The sequence below is a fragment of the Macaca nemestrina genome, chromosome 20, assembly GCF_043159975.1.
Source record: "Macaca nemestrina isolate mMacNem1 chromosome 20, mMacNem.hap1, whole genome shotgun sequence".
Taxonomy (NCBI): domain Eukaryota; kingdom Metazoa; phylum Chordata; class Mammalia; order Primates; family Cercopithecidae; genus Macaca; species Macaca nemestrina.
Window position 1 is genome coordinate 3,910,998 of NC_092144.1, and position 19,072 is coordinate 3,930,069.

General features: G+C 55.9%; 1 protein-coding gene across 2 annotated transcripts; it reads left to right on the top strand.

The window, feature by feature from the left end:
• Positions 1–751: 751 nt before the first annotated feature.
• LOC105487154 (MPN domain containing) lies at positions 752–18,866 on the top strand. 2 transcript variants are annotated; one of them, XM_071086873.1, is made up of 13 exons: positions 752–791; positions 883–1,169; positions 2,813–3,049; positions 10,991–11,123; positions 12,705–12,789; positions 12,984–13,080; positions 13,634–13,706; positions 13,783–13,859; positions 16,122–16,290; positions 16,386–16,456; positions 16,953–17,042; positions 17,951–18,043; positions 18,704–18,866. In XM_071086873.1, exons 1-13 carry the CDS (start codon positions 785–787, stop codon positions 18,788–18,790), a joined length of 1,506 nt encoding a protein of 501 aa, XP_070942974.1. In that variant the 5' UTR covers positions 752–784; the 3' UTR covers positions 18,791–18,866. The 2 variants fall into 2 exon arrangements, with proteins under 2 accessions (XP_070942974.1, XP_070942975.1); XM_071086874.1 differs by lacking the exons at positions 13,634–13,706; positions 13,783–13,859.
• Positions 18,867–19,072: the final 206 nt, after the last annotated feature.

Here is a 19,072-nt window from a genome sequence, read left to right on the forward strand (position 1 = left end):
CCTGCCTCTGATGGTTTGCGCTCTGAACTAAGGGTTTCTGCTGATTGGCTTATGTGGACGTCTGCCCATTGGTCAAATCCGAGTTGGTGTAATCAGAAAGTTAATACGGATTGGTTGGTGCGGGAATGCAGCAGCTTGTTATCGATTGGTTGAGGGTGAAATAAATGAGACTCTTATCATTGGCTGGCCGGCTCCGCTACGGTCCAATCACGGAATCAGTCGAGGGCCGCCCAGGAGGGTGCGAGTTAATTCTTTAGCAACTGAGGCCGGCTGGAGCATTTTGACTCCACCTGCGTCTGCGCGAGGCTGTTGCCTATTGGAGTCCCCATTGTTCCCCCGGACCTCAGTTTCTCCCCTGGCCCTAAAGACCGAGGCCTCTGAGTTTCTCAAGTGCGGTGGTCGCAGGCCTCAGCTTCTCCTCTCCTTGCAGCAGGCTGGGCCACTCGCGCACCCGCCCCAGGCTTCCACCTTGCAACCTCTATCCCTGGACAGCGAGGCCTCAGTTTTCCCATTAGCACCAATGAGCTCCCGGTCACCACCCCGTCCCCATGGAGCGGTGCTTCAAGCCTCAGTTTGCCGAATGTTCCCGGAGGGCTGAGTTCCCGGTCTCTCCCGCGTGGACAGCCCGGAGGCCTCAGTTTCCCCGCCCACCCCAGCGCACCGAGTCCTTCCCCCGACCCCGGCGCCGGCCAATGGTTGGGGCCCCCCTCCCCTCTCCGGGGCGGGGCCGCGTCACGTGCCGGGAAGCCGGAGTCTGGGGCTCCGGGCGCGGGGAGGCGCGGCCATGGCAGGTACGGCGGGCCCGGCGGGGCGGAGGCGCGGGGCGCGGGGCTGCAGCTGCTGCGGGCGCGCGGCCTCCCTGCAGCCTCTCGCTGTCCGCAGCTCCGGAGCCGCTGTCCCCGGCGGGCGGCGCGGGCGAGGAGGCGCCGGAGGAGGACGAGGACGAGGCGGAGGCCGAGGACCCCGAGCGGCCGAATGCAGGAGCGGGCGGCGGACGCAGTGGCGGCGGCGGCGGCAGTAGCGGCAGCGGAGGAGGCGGCGGCGGGGCCGGGGCGGGGGGCTGCGGCGGGCCGGGGGGCGCGTTCACCAGGCGCGCGGTCACGCTGCGGGTGCTCCTCAAAGACGCGCTGCTGGAGCCCGGCGCCGGGGTGCTGTCCATCTACTACCTGGTGAGCACCCCGCCTCCCTCGTCCCTTCGCGGCTCGGGCAAGAAGAGGAAACTGAGGCCCGGGGCTCCCTTGCTGCAGGACAAGCCGCAGTGTAGGGAGGGGAAACTGAGGCCCGGAGCGTCCCTGCTGAGGGACGAGCCCCGGTGTGGGGAGGGGAAACTGAGGCCCAGAGCTCCCTTGGCTGCAGGAAGAGCCCCGGTGTGAGGAGGGGGAGACTGAGGCCTGGAGCTCCCTTGCTTTAGGACAAGCCCCAGTGTGGGGAGGGAAAACAGGCCCGGAGCTCTTTTCCTGCAGGAGGAGCTCCTGTGGAGGGGACACTGAGGCCCGGAGCTCTTGTTGCAGGACAAGCCCCATGTGGAGAGGGGAATCTGAGGCACAGATGGGTCCTTCTGATTGGGAGGACGTAGATTTCCAAACACCCCATCCCACAAAGGAGAAACTGAGGCTCAGAAAGGAGCCGCCACCCGCCCAGGGTCAGATGGGCAACACCCCGCGGCCTTCTTGCAGTTTCCCAGCCATAAAATGGAATATTTCCCCACCATGGGAAAATTAGGGGAGGGTTAAATGAATGAAGCCTTTAGCAGGCGCCTGCCACGTGCTAAGCGCTTTCTTTGTGGTCGCTATTACTTTTTTTTTTTTTTTTTTTTTTTGAGACAGAGTCTCGCTCTGTGGCCCAGGCTGGAGTGCAGTGGCGCTATCGCGGCTCACTGCAAGCTCTGCCTCCCAGTTCAAGCGATTCTTCTGCCGCAGCCTCCCGAGTAGCTGGGACTACAGCTATGCGCCACCACGCCTGGCTCACTTTTTTTTTTTTTTTTGTAGTTTTAGTAGAGACAGGGTTTCACTATATTGGCCAGGTTGGTCTCGAACTCCTGACGTCGTGGTCCGCCCGCCTCAGCCTCCCAAAGTGCTGGGATTACAGGCTTGAGCCACGGCACCTGGCATTTTTTTTTTTTTTTTTTTTTTTTTTTGAGATGGAGTCTCAGACTGTTGCCCAGCCTGGAGTGCAGTAGCATGATCTTGGCTCACTGCAACCTCCGCCTCCCAGTTCAAGCAATTCTCCTGCCTTAGCCTCTTGAGTAGCTGGGATTACAGGCACCTGCCACCACGCCTGGCTAATTTTTATATTTTTACTTGAGACGGGGTTTCACCATGTTGGCCAGGCTGGTCTCAAAACTCCTGACCTCAGGTGATCTGCCCGCCTCAGCCTTCCAAAATGCTGGGATTACAGGCGTAAGCCATGGCGCCCGGCCCTGTGTTATTACTATTACTGCTATCATTATTGTTTGTGAATGGGAGCACGTTGTTCACCTTGTGAATGGGAGTTTCTGAATTGAGCAACTGCTGAGTGTGTTGCATCCTAGAGACACAGCAGTGATCAAGACAGACAGACCCTGTCCCCGATCTTAGGGGTTTGTTGGTCCTGGTGGGCGGGGTGCAGGTACCTGCTGGCAGCTTCGTGCAGGCCGATCAGGTGTGTGGAACTGGAGTCCCAGGCACTGAGGAGGCCCTGCAGCCGTCCTGGGAGGCGTTCCTGAAAGTCCTGTAAAGGGATGCCTCAGGGAGTGTGGGGCTTGGGAGGACCCCTGGGAGAGAGGGCATGGTGGATGTTGGTCCCAGGCCCAGCCAGCTGACTGTCACTGCAGGGGAAGAAGTTCCTGGGCGACCTGCAGCCAGACGGAAGGATCATGTGGCAGGAGACTGGGCAGATCTTCAACTCACCCAGCGCCTGGGCCACCCACTGCAAGAAGCTGGTGAACCCTGCCAAGAAGTCGGGCTGTGGCTGGGCCTCTGTCAAGTACAAAGGCCAGAAACTGGACAAGTACAAGGCCACCTGGCTCCGGCTGCACCAGCTGCACACGCCTGCCACTGCTGCTGATGAGGTATGTGCTGCAGCCTCCTCCAGGAAGCCGCCCAGGTCACTGTGGAATGAGGGGTGCCCAGCCTGACACAGCTGTCTCAGGAGGAGGTATTATAGTAATATATACAAACATGGATGGAGCCCTTACCATGTGACATGCCTCTTCCATCCCTCCAAGACTGGGGTGGAGAGAGGGGACATGGGAGCTTGGGCTTTGAGGGATGAACAGGAGTTTTTCAGAGCAACTTGAAGGGAAGGGCTTTCTTTTCTTTTCTTTTTTTTTTTTTTTTTTGAGACTGAGTCTCACTCTTGCCCAGGCTGGAGTGCAGTGACGTGATCTTGCCTCACTGCAAGCTCTGCCTCCTGGGTTCACGCCATTCTCCTGCCTCAGCCTCCTGAGTAGCTGGGACTATAGGCGCCCGCCACCACCCCCGGCTAGGGAAGAGCTTTCTAGAAGGATGGAATGGCATATGCAAAGTCACGTAGGCAAGAAGACAGACATGCTGGTGTCGTGGGTGGCTGAGGGGGCTGGAAATGTTGGCAGGGACCAGAGGGGCCCTGGGGAACTTCAAATGCTATAATAATAGATGTTCTTTGAGTGTTCACCAGCCGGGTGAACTTGGCCAAGAACCCTTTGTGTACCTTAGTTTTTTTCTTTTTCTTTTTTTTTTTTTTTTTTTGAGACAGGGTCTCACTCTGTGGCCCAGGCTGGAGTGCAGCGCCCCCATCTCGGCTCACTGCAGCCTTCACCTCCTGGGCTCACGCAATCCTCCCACCTCAGCCTTCCTTGTAGCTGGACTACAGACATCCGCCAACACACCTGGCTAATTTTTGGATTTTTAGCAGAGATGAGGTTTCACCTAGGAGTTTGCCTAGGCTGGTCTCAAACTCCTGGCCTCCAGCGATCCTCCCACCTGGGCTTCCCAAACTCTTGGGATTATAGGCGTGAGCTACTGCACTGGCCAATGCTTTTTTTTCCTTATGTGAAATGGAGATGGTAGGCCAGGTGCAGTGGCTCACGCCTGTAATCCCAGCACTTTGGGAGGCCGAAGCAGGCAGATTACAAGGTGAAGAGATCGAGACCATCTTGGCCAACATGGTGAAACCTCATCTCTACTAAAAATACAAAAAATTAGCCAGGTGTGGTGGTGCGCGCCTGTAGTCCCAGCTACTTGGGAGGCTGAGGCAGAGGGATCGCTTGAACTTGCTAGGTGGAGGTTGCAGTGAGCCGAGATCACGCCACTGCATTCCAGTCTGGCGACAGAGTGAGACTCCATCTCAAAAATAAACAAAACCCCAAAATGGAGATGTGAATAATGCCCATGTGTGAAATCTGTAGGGCAGGCAGGAGACTGAGGCAGGAGCAGATGCTGTAGTCTTGTGGCAAAATCTTGTTTCTTTTTCTGTGTTTGCTCTTATGGCCTTCAACTGATTGGATGAAGCCCACCCGTAGTATCAGGAGTAACGTCCTTTCTTCTTTTCGTACATGCTTTTATAAACTTTTTATGTATGAAGTTTATTGCATGAAGGCGTTAACACTAGTCCCCGTTAAAAGCAGACCACAGCCGGGCGCGGTGGCTCACGCCTGTAATCCCAGCACTTTGGGAGGCTGAGGCGGGCGGATCACAAGGTCAGGAGATCGAGACCATCCTGGCTAACACGGTGAAACCCCATCTCTACTAAAAATACAAAAAATTAGCCAGGCGTGGTGGCGGGCGCCTGTAGTCCCAGCTGCTCAGGAGACTGAGGCAGGAGAATGGCGTGAACCCGGGAGGCAGAGCTTGCAGTGAGCCGAGATCGCGCCACTGTACTCCAGCCTGGGCGACAGAGCAAGACTCCGTCTCAAAAAAAACAAAAAAACAAACAAAAAAAAGCAGACCACAACTGCTTACCTTATACAAGCTGTGAGGTTTTTAAACTTGTGACAAAGGACAGAAAGGAAATTCTACTCATTGCAAGGCAATCCTCACTTAAGCTTCAGTGAGCCACAAGCACTTAAAACCCATGAACCTGCCGGGCGCAGTGGCAAAAAACCCCTGACCCTCGACATGATCCTGCTCACTGCAACCTCTACCTCCCGGGTTGGTTCAAATGATTCTCCTGCCTCAGTCTCCCGAGTAGCTGGGATTACAGGTGCCCACCACCACACCCGGTTAATTTTTTTTTTTTTTTTTTTTTTGAGACGGAGTCTCACTCTGTCGCCCAGGCTGGAGTGCAGTGGCCAGATCTCAGCTCACTGCAAGCTCCGCCTCCCAGGTTTACGCCATTCTCCTGCCTCAGCCTCCCGAGTAGCTGGGACTACAGGCGCCCGCCACCTCGCCCGGCTAGTTTTTTGTATTTTTTTGGTAGAGACGGGGTTTCACCATGTTAGCCAGGATGGTATCAGTCTCCTGACCTCATGATCCGCCCGTCTCGGCCTCCCAAAGTGCTGGGATTACAGGCTTGAGCCATCGCGCCCAGCCAAATTTTTATATTTTTAGTAGAGATAGGGTTTCACCATGTTGGCCAGACTGGTATCGAACTCCTGACATCAGGGGATCCGCCCGCCTTGGCCTCCCAAAATGCTGGGATTACAGGCGTGAGCCACCAAGCCCAGCTGACTTATCCATATTCTGGATGCTCAATTACAGCATCATTGCAGGCGGGCAAATTGCAAATTTCTTTTCTTTTTTTTTTTTTCGAGACGGAGTCTCGCTCTGTTGCCCAGGCTGGAGTGCAATGGTGCAGTCTTGGCTCACTGCAACCTCTGCCTCCCAGGTTCAAGTGATTCTCCTGCCTGAGCCTCTTGAGTAGCTGGGATTACAGGCATGCACCACCACGCCCGGCTACTTTTTGTAGTTTTAGTAGAGATGGGGTTTCACCATGTTGGTCTGGCTGTTCCCAAACTCCTGACCTTGTGATCCGCCCCCCTCAGCCTCCCAAAGTGCTGAGATTATAGGCATGAGACATCGCACCCGACCTAAATTTCTTCTTAAACACCTTCACTAGTTTCTTTTTATCATAATCGTCTCTGATCTCTTGGACAGTAGTAAGGGTTTTCCTTCTATTTCTCTGTTGAATTCTCTTTTTTTTTTTTTGAGATGGAGTCTCGCTGTGTCACCCAGGCTGGAGTGCAGTGTCGTGATCTTGGCTCACTGCAGCTTCTGCCTCCTGGGTTCACGCCATTCTCCACCTCAGCCTCCCAAGTAGCTGGAATTATAGGTGCCCGCCACCAGGCCTGGCTAATTTTTTTATTTTTATTTTTATTTTATTATTTATTTATTTATTTATTTATTTTTGAGACGGAGTCTCGCTTTGTCGCCCAGACTGGAGTGCAGTGGCCGGATCTCAGCTCACTGCAAGCTCCGCCTCCCGGGTTTACGCCATTCTCCTGCCTCAGCCTCCCGAGTAGCTGGGACTACAGGCGCCCGCCACCTCGCCCAGCTAGTGTTTTTTTTTTGTATTTTTTAGTAGGGACGGGGTTTCACTGTGTTAGCTAGGATGGTCTCGATCTCCTGACCTCGTGATCCACCTGTCTCGGCCTCCCAAAGTGCTGGGATTACAGGCTTGAGCCACCGCGCCTGGCTAATTTTTTTATTTTTTGTAGAGACGGGGTTTCACCATTTTGGCCAGGCTGGTCTTGAACTCCTGACCTCGTGATCCACCTGCCTCAGCCTCCCAAACTGCTGGGATTACAGGTGTGAGCCACCGTGCCTGGACTCTGTTGAATTCTTATATGGATACAATCCTCAGTGCCAGCAGGAAGCAGGTCATCACTGTTACTTGCATCAGCAAAGGGGTCGAAAGAGTGGAGGTTCTGGATAGTGGACGAAAGATACAATTCCGTTTTTGAGATGGAGTCTCGCTCTGTCATCCAGGCTGGAGTGCAGTGCCGTGGTCTTGGCTCACTGCAACCTCCCATTCACGGGTTCACACAATTCTGCCTCAGCCTCCCCAGTAACTGGGACTACAAGCGTGCGCCCCCACACCCAGCTAATTTTTGTATTTTTAGTAGAGATGGGGTTTCACCATGTTGGTCAGGCTGGGCTTGAACTCCTGACCTCAAGTGATCCACCCGCTTTGGTATCCCAAAGTGCAAGGATTACAGGCATGAGCCACCACAACCAGCCACAGTTCCTTTTCCTTGGTGGGAACGGCCTGTGGAAGGCATTGGTGGTGGGAGAAGGTGGGTGGTATGGATGGAGCAGTGGGAAGTGAGGGTGTTCAAGGTGAGGCTGCAAAGTCCTTAGTGGCTCAGTGACTGGGTCTCTTTTCTTTTCTTTTCTTTTCTTTATTTTATTTTATTTTTTTGAGATGGAGTTTCGCTCGTTGCCCAGGTTGGAGTGCAATGGCGCGATCTTGGCTCATCGCAACCTCTGCCTCTTGGGTTTAGGCCATTCTTCTGCCTCAGCCTCCCGAGTAGCTGGGATTACAGGCTCCCACCACCATGCCCAGCTAATTTTGTATTTTTAGTAGAGACGGGGTTTCTCCATGTTGGTCAGGCTGGTCTTGAACTCCTGACCTCAGGTGGTCCGCCCACCTCTGCCTCCCAAAGTGCTGGGATTACAGGTGTGAGCCGCCAAGACCAGCTGGGTCTGTTTTCGTAAATTTTTTTTTTTTTTTTTGAGACAGTCTCACTCTGTTGCCCTGGCTGGAGTGCAGTGGTGTGATCTCGGCTCACTGCAGCCTCCACCTCCTGGGTTCAAGCGATTTCCTGTCAGCCTCCTGAGTAGCTGGGATTACAGATGTCCACTACCACACCCAGCTAATTTTTGTATTTTTAGTAGAGATGGGGTTTCACCATGTTGGCCAGGCTGGTCTCAAACTCCTGACCTCAGGTGATCTACCCGCCTCTGCCTCCCAAAGTGCTGGGATTGCAGGCGTGAGCTGTGGAGCCTGGTCAAGAGCAATGTCCTTTCTGAAAGTCACCTTACTGTAGAAGTGAATCACATGTAACAAATGCCATCGAAGTAATGCCTAGATCAGTGTTCCATTAAATTACCAGGCACTGTTGCCTAGCTAAGTTGACACAGGAAACTATTCTTTCAGTATGTATTCAGTAAGCGCCAACTGTGCGCAAGCCCTGTTTTAAGCACTGTACATAAAGCAGAGGGCAAAGAAGTAAAAAACCCCTGTCTTTGGGTGGTGTTGTGGGGGAAGAAGGTAGTCAGGGGAGGCTTCACTGAGAAGGTGACATTTGAACAGAGAACTGAAGGTGGGGAGGGAGGGAGGGAGCTATGATGACTTCTGGGAAACAGCCCCTGCAAAGGCCCTGGGTCACGACTCTGCCTGGTGTGTTGGAGGAACAGTGACGACCTTGTGTGGCTGGAGCCGAGTGAGTAAGGGGGAGAGAAGGAGGTTGGGAGGATGGGAAGGGGACAGGGCCGGTCATGCAGGTCCTTGTGGGTCATGGGGAGAACTTGGGCTTTGACCTGGAGGAAGGTGGGAGCCATGGAATGATGCAGGCAGAGGAAGGACAGGATCTGACTGAGGTGCTCACAGGCGTTCTCTGGTGGCTGCTGCGGGGACTAGACTGTCGGGGGTGAGGGTGGGATCTAGGGACTAGGACAGAGGTGAGGGAGCTGGTCCAGGTGAGGGATGATGGAGTGGCCCAGGCCAGCCATGAAGCAGGGAAAAAGTGGGCAGGTTCCCGGTATTTTTGGAAGTGTATCCGCCAGGTTTGCTGATAGATCAGATGCTGGAGTCCTGAGCAAGTGGGTGGATGGAGCTGCCAAAACTGGGGGATGTGGGAAGGGCAGATTTGGGTGTTCATTGGGCCCAGCATGGCTGTGTTGAGTGTGACCCTGTGAGGCCCCACATGGAGACATGGAGAGGCAGCTGGGCCCTGAGTCTGGAGCCGGGCGAGACCTGGGCTGGAGACAGGACCCTGGGCAACATTGGGTGTAGACAGGATTTGGAGCCCTGAGAGGGGACGAGGCCACCTGGGAGGGGTGTGGAGGGAGGAGGCCTGAAAACCCAGCCTGGGGCCAGCAACAGGGAGAGGGGAGGTGAGAGGGAGCCAGGCGAGCATGGGATCCGGGGGTCATGTGAGGACCATGTCCCTGTAGGTAGGAGGATGCGCTGGGTCGGATGCTGCCGAGAAGGTGACGAGGACAGGAACTGAGATGTGACCCAGAGAGGTCGCCTCCACAAGGGTGGTTTAGGACAGAACCGGAGGAGAGGTTATTTTTAATTTTTATTGTTTTAGACAAGAGTCTCGCTCCATCACGCAGGCTAGAGTGCAATGGTGTGATCTGAGCTCACTGCAACCTCCGCCTCCTGGGTTCAAGTGATCCTCCTGCCTCAGCCTCCTGAGTAGATGGGATTGCAGGTGTGCACCACCACGCTTGACTAATTTTTGTATTTTTAGTAGAGATAGGGCTTCACCATGTTGGCCAGGCTGGTCTCGAACTTCTGACCTCAAGTGATCCACCAACCTCAGCCTCCCAAAGTGCTGGGATTACAGACGTGAGCCACCATGCCCGGCTGGGAGGAAAGGTTACTGAAAGACATTAAAATCATCTATGTATGGTGCTAGCTCACTCAATGAACGGAGCATCTGTGTGTATGCTAAATGATTTGTGCGCATGATTTCATTTCACCCTGATGAAATGACCCCATGGGGTCATTCATGGGGTCAGAGGTCATTATGCCCTTTTACAGATAAGAACAGAGTTGGCGGCCGGGCTCACACCTGTAATGCCAGCACTTTGGGAGGCCGAGGCGGGTGGGTCACTTGAGGTCAGGAGTTTGAGACCAGCCTGGCCAACATGGCAAAACCTCATCTCTACTAAAAAGACAAAAATTAGCCAGGCGTGGTGGTGGACAACTGTACTCCCAGCTACTCAGGAGGCTGAGGCAGGAGAATGGCTTGAGCCCGGGAGGCAGAGGTTGCAGTGGGCCAAGATCATGCCACTGCACTCCAGGCTGGGTGACAGAGTGAGACCCTGTCTCAAAAAAAAAAAGGAAAGAAAGAGTTCAGAGAGTTTAAATCCATTTATGCCTGAGGTTGCAATTCTTTGAATTTTTGCAATCAGACCTTGGCGAAGACTTTGAGCAGTTGGATGTAAATAGCTCCCATATGCTTGGCGTTCCAATAATGGAACACTAGGCATAAATGCGGTGCTCACCCTAGGTTGCAGGGCTTGTATTATAAAATGCGAGGTCAGGCCGGGCGCAGTGGCTTACGCCTGTAATCCCAGCACTTTGGGAGGCCGAGGCGGGCGAATCACGAGGTCAGGAGATGGAAACCATCCTGGCTAACATGGTGAAACCCCGTCTCTAGTAAAACTAAAAAAAAAAACTAGCCGGGCGTGGTGGCGGCCGCCTATGGTCCCAGCTACTCGGGAGGCTGAGGCAGGAGAATGGCGTGAACCCGGGAGGCGGAGCTTGCAGTGAGCCGAGATCGCGCCACTGCACTCCAGCCTGGGTGACAGAGCGAGACTCCGTCTCAAAAAAAAAAAAAAAAAAAAAAAAAAAAAAAAAAAAAACCGCGGTCAGCCGGGTGTGGTGGCTCATGCCTGTAGTCCCAGCACTTTGGGAGGCCGAGGTGGGCGGATCACTTGAGGTCTGGAGTTCGAGACCCGTCTGACCAACATGGAGAAATCCTATCTCTACATACAAAATTAGCCAGGCGTGGTGGCGGGCGCCTGTAATCCCAGCTACTCCAGAGGCTGAGGCAGGAGAATGGTGTGAACCCGGGAGGCGGAGCTTGCAGTGAGCCGAGATCACACCAATGTACTCCAGTCTGGGCAACAGAGTGAGACTCCGTCTCAAAAATACATACATAAATTACAAATATATAAATGAGTAAAATGTGAGGTCTTAGCTTAAGACCTTCTCTGCTCCCTCCCTCCCTCTAGTGGTCAGCTGGGGCAATGACACCTACGGCTTAGGCCGAAGGGCTGGGGTGGGACTTAGTAGGGAGAGTAGGGGGCACCCAGCCAAGGGTCCCACAACTGTCCCTGACCCCTAACCCCTCCAGAGCCCAGCCAGTGAAGGGGAGGAGGAGGAGTTGCTGATGGAAGAGGAGGAGGAGGACGTTCTGGCGGGGGTCTCAGCAGAGGACAAGAGTCGGAGACCACCGGGGAAGAACCCTTCAGAGCCTGCCCACCCGGGTGAGAGGCGTGGGTAGGGGAAGCAGGCTGGGGGGCGGGTACAGCTCGGGTTGGGGAGGAGGCTGGGGAGAGGTTGGGCCTTGATCTTTCCCTAGGACCCCCAAGATGGCAACATGGAGAGGCAGCTGGGCCGTGAGTCTGGAACCCGGCGAGGCCTGGGCTGGAGACAGTCCTACTGCCCAATTTCACTGGCTGCCTGACTTCTCAAGCTCAAGTGCTGGATTTTATTTTATTTTATTATATGTATGTATTTATTTTTTTTGTGATGGAGTCTCTCTCTGTCGCCCAGGCTGGAGTGCAGTGGCGCAATCTCGGCTCACTGCAACCTCTACCTCCCGGATTCAAGCGATTCTCCTGCCTTAGTCTCCCAAGTAGCTGGGACTATATAGGTGCACGCCACCACGCCTGACTAACTTTTGTATTTTTAGTAGAGACGGGGTTTCACAATGATGTCCAGGCTGGTCTTGAACTCCTGAACACAGGTGATCCACCTGCCTCGACCTCCCAGAGTGCTGGGATTGCAGGCATGAGCCACTGTACCTCTCTTTTTTGAGACAGGGTTTTGCTGTCCCCCAGGCAGAGTACAATGATGCAATCATGGCTAACTGCAGCCTCGACCTCCTGGGTTCAAGTGATCCTTTCACCTCAGCCTCCTGAGTAACTGGGACCACAGGCATGCGCCACCACACCCGGCTAATTTTTTTTTTTTTTTTCTTTTTTTTTGAGACGGAGTCTCACTCTGTCGCCCAGGCTGGAGTGCAGTGGCCGGATCTCAGCTCACTGCAAGCTCCGCTTCCCGGGTTTACACCATTCTCCTGCCTCAGCCTCCCGAGTAGCTGGGACTACAGGCGCCCGCTACCTCGCCCGGCTAGTTTTTTTGTATTTTTTAGTAGGGACGGGGTTTCACTGTGTTAGCCAGGATGGTCTCGATCTCCTGACCTCGTGATCCGCCCGTCTCGGCCTCCCAATATGCCGAGATTACAGGCTTGAGCCACTGCGCCCGGCCATTTTTTTTTGTTTTGAGATGGAGTCTCACTCTGTCACCCAGGCTGGAGTGCAGTGGCACAATCTCGGCTCACTGCAAGCTCAGCCTCCCGAGTAGCTGGGACTACAGATGCCCGCCACCACGCCCGGCTAGTTTTTTGTATTTTTAGTATAGATGGGGTTTCACCATGTTAGCCAGGATGGTCTCCATCTCCTGACCTCGTGATCCGCCCTCCTCGGCCTCCTAAAGTGCTGGGATTACAGGCGTGAGCCACCACGCCCAGCCTGTATTTTTTTTTTTCAGAGAGCTCATCATCTTGTCCAGGCTGGTCTTGAACTCCTGGACTTGAGCAATCCTCCCACCTCAGCTTTCAAGTGAAAAAAAATTTCTTTTTTGTAGACAAGAGTCTCACTCTGTAACCCAGGCTGGAGTGCAGTGGTGTGATCACAGCTCACTGCAGCCTCAACCTCCCATGCTCAAGCGATCCTCCTGCTTCAGCACTGGGATTATAGGCATGCACCACCACACCCAGTGGCCACCTAGTTTGTTCCAACTTGGGCTGGGGAGGGACTGACCCTGCCTTTTTCTCCTCCCAGAGGCCACAACCCCAGGGAAGCGGGTGGACAGCAAGATCCGGGTCCCGGTCCGCTACTGCATGCTGGGCAGCCGCGACTCAGCCAGGTCAGACTCACCTCAAGCTCTGCCCGTGCCCCAGCTCACCTGGATCTCTTGCTGGTCTGAGGGTAGCAAGGGCAGGGATGGGGGGTGGGACAGAGCCTCAGATCCTCAGAGCTGTGGGGTGGGGGGAGTCAGCGTGGGGGCGAGGGAAGAGCCTGGGGGTTCCTGAGACTATGTGACCCTCCTGGCCCCTACAGGAACCCCCACACCCTGGTGGAAGTAACATCCTTTGCAGCCATCAACAAGTTCCAGCCGTTCAATGTGGCTGTTTCCAGCAACGTGCTGTTCCTGCTGGTGTGTGGCCCACCTTGTCCAGGGGCAAGGGGTTCCCAGGCCTGGGCAGGGGCCTGGGGAGCCCAGTCAGTGGCAGCGGGTAGGGCTCCCCTGCGTATCAGCTCCATGAGACCTGGGACCTTGTCTGCTTTGTTTGCTACTGGTACACTGTGGGTGCTCAATAAATGTATGAAGGAGGGTGCATGGCCAGGCGCGGTGGCTCACACCCATAATCCCAGCACTTTGGGAAGCTGAGGCAGCCGGTCACCTGAACTCAGGAGTTCGAGACCAGCCTGAGCAACACTGAAACCCCATCTCTACTAAACATACAAAACTTGGCTGGGCGTGGTGGTGCATGCCTGTAATCCCAGCTACCTGGGAGGCTGAGACAGGAGAATCGCTTGATCTGGGGAGGTGGAGTTTGTGGTGAGCTGAGATCGTGCCACTGCCCTCCAACCTGGGTGACAGAGCAAAACTCAAGTCTCAAAAAAGGAGAATGAGGGCACAGGCTGGCTCCAGCATTGGGGCAGGGCCACAGCCTGAGCCAGTCTTCTGCTGTTGCTCCCTTCCCCAGGACTTCCACAGCCACCTGACGCGGAGTGAGGTCGTGGGTTACCTGGGGGGCCGCTGGGACATCAACAGCCAGAGTGGGTATCCAGGGCCAGGTGGGCAGGGGGCGTTGGGGGACCGGGGTCACGGGGTCACAGCTGCCCCTCCCCACAGTGCTGACGGTGCTCAGAGCCTTCCCTTGTCGGAGTCGGCTTGGGGATGCAGAGACTGCAGCTGCCATCGAAGAGGAGGTGAGGGGCTGCCTGGGAGGTGGCATTCTGGGGAGGGTTGGGAAGGGACATAGCTGTCCTGGCAACTGCCCAGTGGTTGGCAGTGTCAACACCCAGCAAGTGTGCAGGTGAGTATGCCTGCCTCTGAGCCTGGGACCCCACGGTGAAGGGTGAAGAACACTGCTTTTTTGTTGTTGTTTTGTTGTTTGAGACGGAGTCTTGCTCTGTTACTGAGGCTGGAGTGCAGTGGCGCGATCTCGGCTCACTGCCACCTGCACCTCCTGGGCTCAGGCAATTCTCCTGCCTCAGCCTCCCAAGTGGCTGGGACTACAGGCGCGTGGCACCACACTTGGCTAATTTTTTGTATTTTTAGTAGAGACAGGGTTTCACCATGTTGGTCAGGATGGTCTTGATCTCTTTACCTCATGATCTACCCACCTTGGCCTCCCAAAGTGTTGGGATTACAGGTGTGAGCCACTGCTCCCGGCCAGGATGGTCTCAATCTCTTGACCTTGTGATCTGTCCACCTCAGCCTCCCACAGTGCTGGGATTAAAGGTGTGAGCCACTGCGCGTGGCCTTTTTTTTTTTTTTTTTTCCTTGAGACAGTCTCGCTCTGTCGCCCAGGATGGAGTGTAGGGTGTGATCTTGGCTCACTGCAACCTCCACCTTCTGGATTCAAGCGATTCTCCTGCTTCAGCCTCCTGAATACCTAGGATTACAGGTGTGCGCCACCATGACCAGCTAATTTTTGTATTTTTAGTTGAGACAGGGTATCACCATGTTAGCCAGGCTGGTCTCGAACTCCTGACCTTTGGTGATCCACCTGCATCAGCCTCCCAAAGTGCTGGGATTATAGGCGTGAGCCACCGCGCCCAGCCTAAGAGCACTGCTTTTGGATCTCCTAGCCCTGGTGCTGAAACCTCGCCAGCCCCCTCCCCTCTCAGAGCCTTGGTTTCCTTGTCTGTATAATGAGTGGCTTCGATGAAAGGTCATCGGATCCAGGCGTTCACACCTGGCATCCCATCACTTAGGGAGGCTGAGGCAGGAGGTTTGCTGGAGCCCAGGAGTTCGACACCAGCCTGGGGCCACAGCAAGACCCCGTCTCTACAAAAAGATAAAAAAAAATTAGCCAGGCATGGTGGTATGCTCCATCTATTTGAGAGGCTGAGGCAGGAGGATGGACTGAGTCCAGGAGGTTGAGGCTGCAGTGAGCTGAGATGGTGCCACTGCATTCCAGCCTGGGTGACAGAGCAAGTCCCTATATCTAAAAAAATAAAAAGTGAAGGGCTGCCAATATTGAATGCTCAGTGCCAGGCCTCATCTATTCAAGGCTACTTTAAGTGCCAGCTGCTATTCTTTATTTTTCTCTTTTTTTTTTTCTCTCTCTTTTTTTTTTGAGACGGAGTCTCGCTCTGTCACCCAGGCTGGAGTGCAGTGGCATCGGCTCACTGCAAGCTCCGCCTCCCAGGTTTACACCATTCTCCTGCCTCAGCCTCTTGAGTAGCAGGGACTACAGGCGCCCGCCACCTCGCCCGGCTAGTTTTTTTGTATTTTTTAGTAGAGACGGGGTTTCACTGTGTTAGCCAGGATGGTCTCGATCTCCTGACCTCGTGATCCGCCCGTCTCGGCCTCCCAAAGTGCTGGGATAACAGGCGTGAGCCACCGCGTCCGGCCTTTTCCTTTTTTTGAGACACGATCTTGCTCTGTTGCCCAGGCTGGACTTCAGTGGTGTAATCACGGCTCACTGCAGCGCCAACTGCCCAGGTTCAAGAGATCCTCCTGCCTCAGCCTCCACAGTAGCTGGGAGTACAGACACGTGCCACCACACCTGGCTAATTTTTGTATTTTTAGTAGAGAAGGGGTTTCTCCATGTTTGCCAGGCTGGTCTCAAACTCCTGACCTCAAGTGATCTGCCTACCTCAGCCTTCCAAAGCGCTGGGGTTACAGGCGTGAGCCACCATGCCCAGCCTATTTTTAACTATTTGTTGAGTGCTTACTGTGTGGTGACCATTATTCCGTAAGCTGGGCTACAGCAGTTAACAAAACGACTTCCACGTCCCAGCTTTGTGGCAGGGTGCGCCTTTTATATTAACAGATGGACTTGTTGGCTGTCTCTCCAGCTCCCACTGGACTCAGTGGTGGTGGGGGCAGGGCCTGTCTTGGTCATCACTGTGTCCCCAGGCCTGATACACAGCAGGAGTTTATTCAGGGCTGGCCGGCTGCATGAGCTCACTAGAGCCATTCAGGTCCCTGTGCCCCCTGAGCTGCGCCTCTCTCCCCAGGTCTACCAGAGCCTGTTCCTGCGGGGCCTGTCCCTGGTGGGCTGGTACCACAGCCACCCGCACAGCCCGGCGCTGCCGTCTCTGCAAGACATCGATGCACAGATGGACTACCAGCTGCGGCTGCAGGGCTCCAGCAACGGCTTCCAGCCCTGCCTCGCCCTGCTCTGCTGTATGCCGGATGGGGCGGTGGGGGGAGCAAGGAGGGGGGATGCTGGGCCAGCCGAGCCTCCCAGGCCCAGCCCCTCTCTCCCTCTTCTCTGCCAGCCCCTTACTACTCTGGCAACCTAGGCCCCGAGTCCAAGATCTCACCTTTCTGGGTGATGCCTCCTCCCGAGGTAGGTGGGGCTGCTGGGAGAGCCTGGGGGGCCCAGGGACACTGGGGCATTTGGGTCACAACTAGGCAGGGGCCCCTGGTTCCGGGCTCCACTGGAGAGTTGGGGCCCCAGTTTCTCTGTCTGTGAAATGGGGACATGACTGCTGCCCTGCCGAGGCTTTGGTGAGGGCTTGGGCGGGGGACCTCCATGGGTAGCTGGCTGCTTGGCACAAAGAGGGCTCCCTTCCTGACCCAGCCTGGCTTCACTCCCCAAGCCTGCCCTGAAGTCAGAGGTCAGCCCTGGGAAGTCATTTCAGGGCCCTGGCTCTCTTCGGGGCCTCTCCCGGAGGGAAGATGCTACCCCGCCTCCCTAGTCCCACCACCAGGTGCCGATCCCGGTGCAGAGCTGGGCCGAGGTGTGCACTCTCCCATTCCCAGCCCAGGCACTACCCGTTGTCCCCAGCTGCTATGGGCTGGGGGCTAGTGAGGCTTCTCTGACTGGTCTGTGTCCCTGCCAGCAAAGGCCCAGTGACTATGGCATCCCCATGGACGTGGAGATGGCCTACGTCCAGGACAGCTTCCTGACCAATGACATCCTTCACGAGATGGTGAGCTCGCTGCAGGGTGGGCAGGCGGGGGCTGGCAGTGCGCAGCTGGGCACACAAGATGGGCTGGTCTGCTTCCCACTGGTGGGCTTGGGAAGCTATGGCTGGTGGCGCCTTGGGGGCCTGGGTCAGGTCTTCTTCCATCACTCAGGACAGAGTCCCAGGCCCTTACCAGGGCCCCAACTTCTGCTCTCCCTCACCTCCCCACCTGCTATTCTCCAAGGCGCTGGCCTCTTCTGCCAGGCTGTCCAGTAGAGAAACCCCAGGGACTTTGGGTGGTACCTGGATGAACACTTAACAATTATGTGTTCAATGTGCATTTAAAAACACTAAACTAAGCCAGACATAGTGGCTCACGGCTGTAATCCCAGCACTTTGGGTGGCTGAGGTGGAGAGACTAGTCTAGCCAACATGGTGAAACCCTGTCTCTACCAAGATAGAAAAACTAGCCCAGGAGTGGTGGCGGGTGCCTATAGTCCCAGCTACTTGGGAAGCTGAGGCAGGAGAATCGCTTGACCCCGGGAGGTGGAGGTTGCAGTGAGCCGAGATCGCACCACTGTACCCGTCTGGGCCACAGAGTGAGACTCCATCTCAAGGAAAAAACCCAACAAAACCCACACTAGTTCATCAAACCTGTGACCTCACAGGTGTCGCTGCTGGGGATGAGGCCGAACCAGGGGGCCATGTCAGGCCTGCGTGGTTCTGGAGAGCTGGGCTCAGTGGGTGCAGGTCCAGGTGGACCTCTCGTGGCAGCCACCTGGGCAACGCTGCTGCCTCCCCGATCTCTGTGGTTGCTTTCTTAGTGACTGGGCTCATGTCTCGGGGCTGCCTGAGACTGGAGCCCCAGGAGAGGGGCTGGTGTACCTCCGGCTGGGAGGGAGTCTGGGAGTCCATGCTCCCCTGTCCTGTAGATGCTGCTGGTGGAGTTCTACAAGGGTGCCCCTGACCTCGTGAGGCTCCAGGAACCCTGGAGCCAGGAGCACACCTACCTCGACAAGCTTAAGGTGAGCCCCAAGTCCCTGCAGGCCTAACGAAGCTCCAGGAGGGGCCCCTGGGCAGCCTGAAAGGTGGCAGCAGTGAGCCCTGTGGGCCTCAGCGGCCCGTGACAGCCCAGCTGGCAGAGTGCTCCTGACCCTGGTTACCCCGCAGCCACCCCAGCAGGGTGCAGGCCAGGTTTGATTGGACTCTGGAGCTTTAAGCTCCTGCAGTGCTGGATGAGGTCCCAGCAGCGGGTTTGGGAGTGTTTCCCCTGCAGAGGGCCCAGGGTCCTGGCCACCCCTGAGTGTCTCAGGGTAGTAGTTCCTGGTCTCCCTCCACCTGGCATAGAAAGGGGCTCATTCTGCTCAGCTCTCGGCTAGCTCTGGAGGCTGTGGTATCCCCATGGGTGTCTGGGACCCAGGCAGGGAGGGGCTGAGGTGGGGGCAGGATCGGGAGCGTGCAAGAAAGCTCCACCCCTCCACACAGCACCACTGCCCCCAGGAGCCAGGCCCTCCGGTTACATACCGCCCCACTGGGTAAGCAGCAGGCTGTGCTGCGGGACCCCAGCCCTATGCCTTGGTCTCAGGGGGGATCACTCAGGATGCTGGACTTGGACAGTAGACTGTGAGGTACCGGGCTGGCTAGGACCCCCGGGTGCAGCCTGAGGCCCAGCCCCCTTGTTTCAGATCTCCTTGGCCAGCAGGACGCCCAAGGACCAGAGCCTGTGCCACGTTCTGGAGCAGGTGTGCGGCATCCTTAAGCAGGGGAGCTGAGCCTCCCAGGGCAGGGTGGGCTCCAGTTGTCTGGAGGGTCCGGATGGGCTCAGGTAATAAAGAAATGGAAGCAGCAGCCAGCCACGCTGGTCTCCCCAAGGCTGGGGTGAGGGTGGCTGGGTGCCCGGGCTGGTACCATCACCCCTGCTTCCTCACTTCCAGGGCAGGGCATTAAACTCCAGGGCACCCCTCAGCCCCTGCACCTGGGAACTGGCACAAAAGCCTCAAGCCCTATCCCACCTGCCTTGAGCACCTGGGGTGCCGGGGGGACCTCCTGGGGTG

Coding starts and splice junctions, on each gene's coding strand:
- LOC105487154 (XM_071086873.1), top strand. Junction 13,081..13,633: donor GCAACGTGCTGTTCCTGCTG/GTGTGTGGCCCA, acceptor TCCCTTCCCCAG/GACTTCCACAGCCACCTGAC. Junction 16,291..16,385: donor CTGCCTCGCCCTGCTCTGCT/GTATGCCGGATG, acceptor CTTCTCTGCCAG/CCCCTTACTACTCTGGCAAC.